This window comes from Epinephelus moara, chromosome 9 (assembly GCF_006386435.1).
Source record: "Epinephelus moara isolate mb chromosome 9, YSFRI_EMoa_1.0, whole genome shotgun sequence".
Lineage (NCBI taxonomy): Eukaryota > Metazoa > Chordata > Actinopteri > Perciformes > Serranidae > Epinephelus > Epinephelus moara.
Window position 1 is genome coordinate 10,565,976 of NC_065514.1, and position 6,744 is coordinate 10,572,719.

General features: G+C 39.5%; 1 protein-coding gene across 1 annotated transcript; it reads left to right on the plus strand.

The window, feature by feature from the left end:
- The first annotated feature begins 1,096 nt into the window (after positions 1 to 1,096).
- phpt1 (phosphohistidine phosphatase 1) lies at positions 1,097 to 4,433 on the plus strand. Its single transcript, XM_050053377.1, has 3 exons — positions 1,097 to 1,483; positions 3,618 to 3,745; positions 3,882 to 4,433. The coding sequence occupies exons 1-3, from the start codon at positions 1,318 to 1,320 to the stop codon at positions 3,972 to 3,974; spliced, it is 387 nt and encodes a 128-aa protein (XP_049909334.1). The 5' UTR covers positions 1,097 to 1,317; the 3' UTR covers positions 3,975 to 4,433.
- Positions 4,434 to 6,744: the final 2,311 nt, after the last annotated feature.

The following is a 6,744-nucleotide window of genomic DNA, read 5'->3' on the forward strand; positions in this document are numbered from 1 at the left end:
TTTAATTGTATGTCAGTTTTGTATGTCGTTTGAACTTCCCTCCAACTTAGTGAATTCATAGATCAGTAATTGGGGTCAGTAAAATAGTTAGAATATTATTGTAGGGTATAATAATAATCAATGAATATCTAAATAGATATAGACTTAATTGATTTGATTAATAGTTTGCACCATAACAATGGTAAATGACATAAAACGATTAATGTAAATATAAAATATGATTAAATGATTTCGCGGGCAGCAATATGTGTCACCAGAAACTGAATTCAAATAATTAACATTTTAATGTTTGCTAGACTTGAATAATTGTATTTAACATATATACCATAATTTGAAATTGAATGTATTAGTTTGAAAGGGAATTCCAGCAAGCTTAAAACTGAATGTAATGTTATGCAGTTGAATTCAGTTGCTCTGAAACTGTATTTAAAAATCCAACTCTCCATATACTTCCACATTCAGTTCTCAATGAACTGAAATTAAATTGCAAAAACTGACTTTCAATTGTAAATAAATGAGAAATAAATAAATAAAATAAATGATGAAATTTCACTTTCTAGAGACAAATTACTCTGCTCATAGCTGTGGTTTAAAAATACTTAAATTGTAAGTCTATTTGTAGTCAGTACTGCTTATTGTTTGGATGGTTTAGGTTTGGACCTGCAATATTGTTTATTTTTTTCCTCTTAAAACATTTATTTATTTATATTTTTGCATCATAAAACAAAACAAATCTTTGCAAATTTAAATAGACATACTCCAATGTCTGTAAAGTTAAATTATATTTTCAAACAAATAATTCCCACCTCATAAACATAGAGTTCTGCCATATGTAGACATGGAGAGTAATTTTATCGTTGTCAAGTAACTAAGTGAAATAAAAGAAAAGACAATAAAATTAAACATAAAAAAACACAAATAGAAAGTTTCCAGCTTTCCTCACAAGTTTAAGGCATGAATAATCTTTTATTTTTATATTATTATTATTATTATTATTATTATTATTATTATTATAAAAGAAAAATCTAAGTAAAAAGCTAACATGAGGATTCAGAGCATGTTTGTTGACTTTTATTTTGAAGGCTGTGACCGGAAGTCCTTCCCTTATTACTGCTCGGCGGAACAGTTGTGACTGTGGAGGAACCGTTTTCAGTTGTAGTGAGTTCATGTGGGTCCAATCACGTCTAAAATAATTGAACAGAACCGTCCTTTGAAGCTGTACATCTCTCTGTGTAGACAGACACGGCGTCTGTAGTGAAAGTACAGACATTTTGTCTGTTAGCTTGTGTTTTGGTGGTGTCGCTGACAGGTCTGGAGATGTGCACCCAGACGAAGGCTGCAGCTCTGATGGCCAACATACCGCGGGCAGACATCGACCCGTCCGGTGTGTTTAAGTACGTCCTGATCAGAGTTCACAGCAAAGAGCCGGGAGACGACTCGGAGATAGATATAGTCCGAGGATACGGCTGGGCTGAGTACCACGGTGAGTCCGGAGTACCTAGCATAAGCTAATGCAGTCCAACACAACAGCCTTACAGTAAAACATAGCTTCATGGAGGTTCTGATGTTTAGTTTGGGCTCATTCAACTTTGTGGTAACTTTGGAGGCTGTATAGATTTTTGTCACTGAGAGGTGTTTCTAATATTCAGCCTATCCTCATGGATGTAAACATGGTGGACAAAATACTAGAAACAACCTTTGTAGTAAATTACTGCCTCTAAAATGACCATGAAGCCGAATTACCACCACTCTCATTTAATCAGACCTTACATTTTGGAGTTAGTCAGTCCTGTGTTTGAATTTTGGTTGCAGTGTATCATTAGTTTCAGTTTATGTCAGGTATTGTGCAATTAAAGGTCCAGTGTGTAGGATTTAGTGCCATCTAGTGGTGAGGTTGCAGTGCTGAAATTTCTACCTATGCCAAGCATGTAAGAGAACCAAAGTCAGATTTATACTCGTGCATCAGCTCTATGCAGATCCTACGCCGTAGCTTACTCACGTGGCCTACGCGGTTGCAAGCATTTATACTTGTGCAATGGTGTGTCTGCGTCACTCTGCAGTTACACCTCCACAACATTAGTCGGCAGTCAGGTTTCTGTGAAGTGCTGTACAATTTAGTTGATAGAAAACACACATTAAACATGTTTTAATAGCAACAATTTCAAACACAAGTACACAAATCAGTTTCGCTATAACTCGCAGCATTCACAGACAAAGCACTTGTCTTTATCTGGACACATTTTCCCCACAAATACAACATGCTAATGTTTTTAGCACAAGCCTATGGCATTTTACATTGTATAAATTAGCCTAGCAGCTAGCAGACTTTTCCTCTACTCATATGAAGCCAGGGACAACAGCAGCATTTAACAAAGGTAACGTTACAGAATTCAGCTCCATTGCATCTCATAAGGTTCACAGAAAAAAAAACTGTCTTATACTAAATACGTTGTCCAAACAAATACAATGTGCTAATGTCATTAGCACAAGCCTATGGTATTTTACATTGTATAAATTAGCCTAGCAATGAGCTGACATTTCCTCTGCTCATATGAAGCCAGGATAAATCACACACAAGACTTAAAATGCTATTTTTGTGGAGGCTTTATTGTCTTCACAATTTATTGTTTCTTATCTGTGAAATTAAAGTAAATAAAATAATTCTGGGAAGGTGCACATCAGGCTACAGCGTAGGGTATGGTGTCGATTCAACGTAGAAGTATAAACCCTGCTTTAGGTGGCTGACGTGAAAACGTGGATGGTCCTATCTAGAGCTGGTGTTTGATTTGTCGATACGGGCGAGGCCTCCAGGAAGTGCACCAGGCTTTGAAGCCTATTTTCGTAGTGGCCAAACAGTGGAAGTACAATTTCAGCCCAAAATGACTTTTTCCCATTGACTTACATTTTAAATGAAACATCTGTAAATCAGTGGATGACTTTCTTTGAATGCCACTACCCTGGCAAAATGACTTGTTTTACTATCATAATTTGATCCACTGGGTCCAGTAGCATGTAGAAAGTTTATAAGAGCCACACGATTAAATCACTTTTTCCCCGTCAAGTTAGTGGAGTGCTAAACTGATATTATTTGAAGTGTAATACACCTCTTCACTGTGTTTTCTGTGTTGTGGTTTGCATGAAAAGGAAATACGCGTAACAATGTGTGTTGTGTTTCCCTTTATTTCTTTGTTTAATTTATCATGCGTTTTACTACCCAGGCCTGCAGGAGTTACAGACTATTTGTGAGCGTATTCATAATCTGAAGTATCATCTGAAGTGGAGCACATGCAGGTTTATCTAACAAGTCATCAACCTCGTCTAAACACCAGATGGCGGCCTCCATTTGTGATGATGCAGTAACATATTTTATGGACAGTTGGCGACTCAAACACTAGCAGCTTCATTCACAAGTTTATTTCAAACAAATGTGTTAAAGCCGAAATCCCAGTCGCAGTTGTTATTTATAAAAGTAAATATTAATGCCAAAAATCTGTGGCACAAATTCCTCTTCTGTCAGGAATGCTGAGCCTTCTGTATTTTCCACCGTTACATCTAGAAATCAGAAAGTGCAGCGTTGCTCACCTGTCAGTTTGTCTTTTGGTGGGTTTTTCTTGCAGCTGACATCTATGAAAAGGTTTCTGAGGAGCTGGAAAATAGCGGCGACCTGGACTGTGAGTGTATCGGAGGAGGGAGGATCAAACATGATCCACAGGACAAGAAGATCCACGTCTATGGATACTCCATGGTGAGGGAGTCCTGCTGAATGAGTGACCCCTTTTACATTATCATGAAATTCAGGGTTAAATAATGATTATTTGAGCTTGATTAAATGGTCATTTTCTACCTCTAATGGAGCTATGATGTGTTACTTTACATTACAGGGATATGGAAGAGCAAACCACGCCGTAGCCACTGAGAAGCTGAAGGCTCGGTATCCAGACTATGAGGTGACCTGGGCCAATGAAGGATACTGAACTGCACTAAAATCAGCCTCTAATGGACGCTCTTTCTCCAGGACTGACATGGCGCTTACCTGTAACCCCTCGTGCAAACACAGAGCATGTCATTAAGAATAATTCAGAGTCCGATGAGAAGCTTTTTGATACCACATTAATAATCCAAGACTGAGACTGACATGCAGCGACAGGTCTGATCAGAACACAAGCCTTCTCTGGCTTATTTTTATGTGACGTAACTTGAATAACGATATAGCAAACAGTGTTTTTTCATAGCTCTGTTGGGAGCTAAAACAAATACATGATTATTGTCAGTAGTGTGACATCTCATCTGGAATAATAGAATAAATAATTGGTTATTACATACAGTCACTCGCTGACTTGTTTTAGAGTCACATAGTCTCATAAAGATCTCACTAAGATGTGTTGAAAAGTAAATGCTTTGTCATGTGTATGCCTCATAAATGTTTCCAGGAATTTGCTTCTCAGTCGTGTGTATATTGTGTTCCCTCTGCTGCAGAGCAGAATAATGAAAACACCTCCCATCGTCGCTTATCTTACTTTCGGCCAACAGCGGTTCACAGTCCTGAACTGCTGCTGAATGTTGTGACCTTAATTTGATGTGGGCAGATAAGACTAAATGCACTCAATGATCTTTCAGGATACCAGTGTTTTGACATCATGAATCCAGGTAGTGTTGCTAGTGACAGGATACTACAGTTGATATGGTAAATGCACCTGCTAACAGTCATTTAAAGTTGTGTTTCTGGCCATTTTTGCTGGATACAGCTGCCTGCAGTAACAGAAAACTGAGCTGTTGAGAGAAATGAAAGGGAATTAAAACAATAAAGTTGCAGACTATAAAACCAAAACACAGCTAAAAATGCTACAAGGCCCTTTAGAGCTGATGACATGTAGTTTAGCTTATCTTAGCACAACGACTAGAAGCAGGGGGAACTGTTACTTACATCAAAAGGTATATAAAAACCTCAATAAAGGACGACAGAGACTCCTGGAAAGACTTCATAACTGAAAAATAGCTCATACTAACACTAATAAAGAAGGAGCTATAAATCACTGGTATCTGGTTTCAGGTGTTAATAAACCACGGAGGCCCTGTTTACACCTGCTATTAACATGCATCCGGGGTGATCCAATCAGAAGTGGACAGCTCTAAGTGGGTCTGTTCACACCTGGCATTAGAATCCATCATATGTATCTTAAAGGGAAATTTCGGTTTATTTCAACCTGTCTCCTATCGTCCTAAATTTGTTTCAAGTGACTAGTGACATAAAAATAATAGTTAGCATGTTAGCCGTTAGCCTAGATACAGCCGGGGCGCATAGTAGCGTCAGACCTGTTAAAACGTAAGTGAACGGGCAACCTTCAAGTGCAAAGTTAGTCCACTAAACAAGCTTTTTTTCCACAAAGACCGCCTCATATCGTTAGGATAAATGTCAGAGAACATATAGAAAACAACATGTAAACATGTTGTCTTACCTTACCGGTGTGCTGCCATGTTTGTTTACCATTTAGCTCTGCTTTCCAAAGCACGGCCGAAATATCGCGAGAACAAGCAGTGATCTCATACTGTGCCTGAAGTCTCGCGATGTGGGATTTGATTTCTTTTCCCCGCTTTAGGGGGCGATCACACAGAAATGAGATGCTAGCGACGCGGACGCTTCAAAGACGCTTGAAACGCTGGAAGCGCTTATTCAATGCGCATTAGCTACTGGCGCCTGACGCTCAAAAAGTTGAAATTATTTTAACTTTTCAGCGTCTAAAAAGAAGCGTCTACAAAAATGTGCGTCTAAAAAGACGCCGGAAAAACGCCCGTCTAAAAAGACGCTTGAACGCCGGTCAGATGGCCGTATCATAGGAAAACAATGGTTTTACTGGGGTCGCGTTTCTAGCGTTTCCTCTCGGTGTGATCGCTCCCTTAGATGCAAATAAACTCGCACATTATTTTCATGTGCAAAGAACAAATGCACTGTTGTTTTTAACCAGTGGGAGGCAGCAGTGCACTTCTGCTGGAAATTAAAAGAAGTTTGCAAAGACCTTGGCTCGCAGACAAAAGTACAGACGGGTTTATTCCTTATAACCAAATCGGCCAAGACGTTTAAGGCACTCGTAATATATCTTCACACTTTTAAAAGGTACCCCCACCTATGCAGAGGATGTCAGCTGAGTAGGCGGTCCTCCATCGTGGCCGAGGACACATAAGATGCTAAAAAGATGTGGCCATATGCAGCACAGACCACCTCTGAACGTGGTCTGAGTGATTGACTTTGAAGACGCAATGACGCATTGGGTGCATTCACACCTGTGTTTAGAGCTGTCTGCTGTGATCTGATCATCTAAGATGCCGTTGATGCCGGGTGTAAACAGGGCCTAAAAATTTGTGACATGGTACAAATGCCTGATGTTATTTTAACTTCCATTTATCTAGTGATAAGACCATGTTGGAATAATGCCTGAACACATCAGAATAACGCTTTCCTGTTTGTTTTACTGTCAGTATGGCATGAATGCGCCTGAAGGGGGCGGCAGTAGCTCAGTCCATGGGGGCTTGGATTTAGAGCCAGAGGCTTGCCAGCCTGTCCCCCGCTGAGGTGCCCCCAAGCAAGGCACCAACCCCCCAACCTTCCGGGGCGCCTGCACATGGGCAGCCCCCCACCCAATGCATGTATAGGTCCTGTTTGTGCAGGTGTGTATTTTACAACAGAGTGAAAAAATTGAATTTCCCCTAAGGGATTATAAAGTACATCTTAAAGTATATCTTCAGACC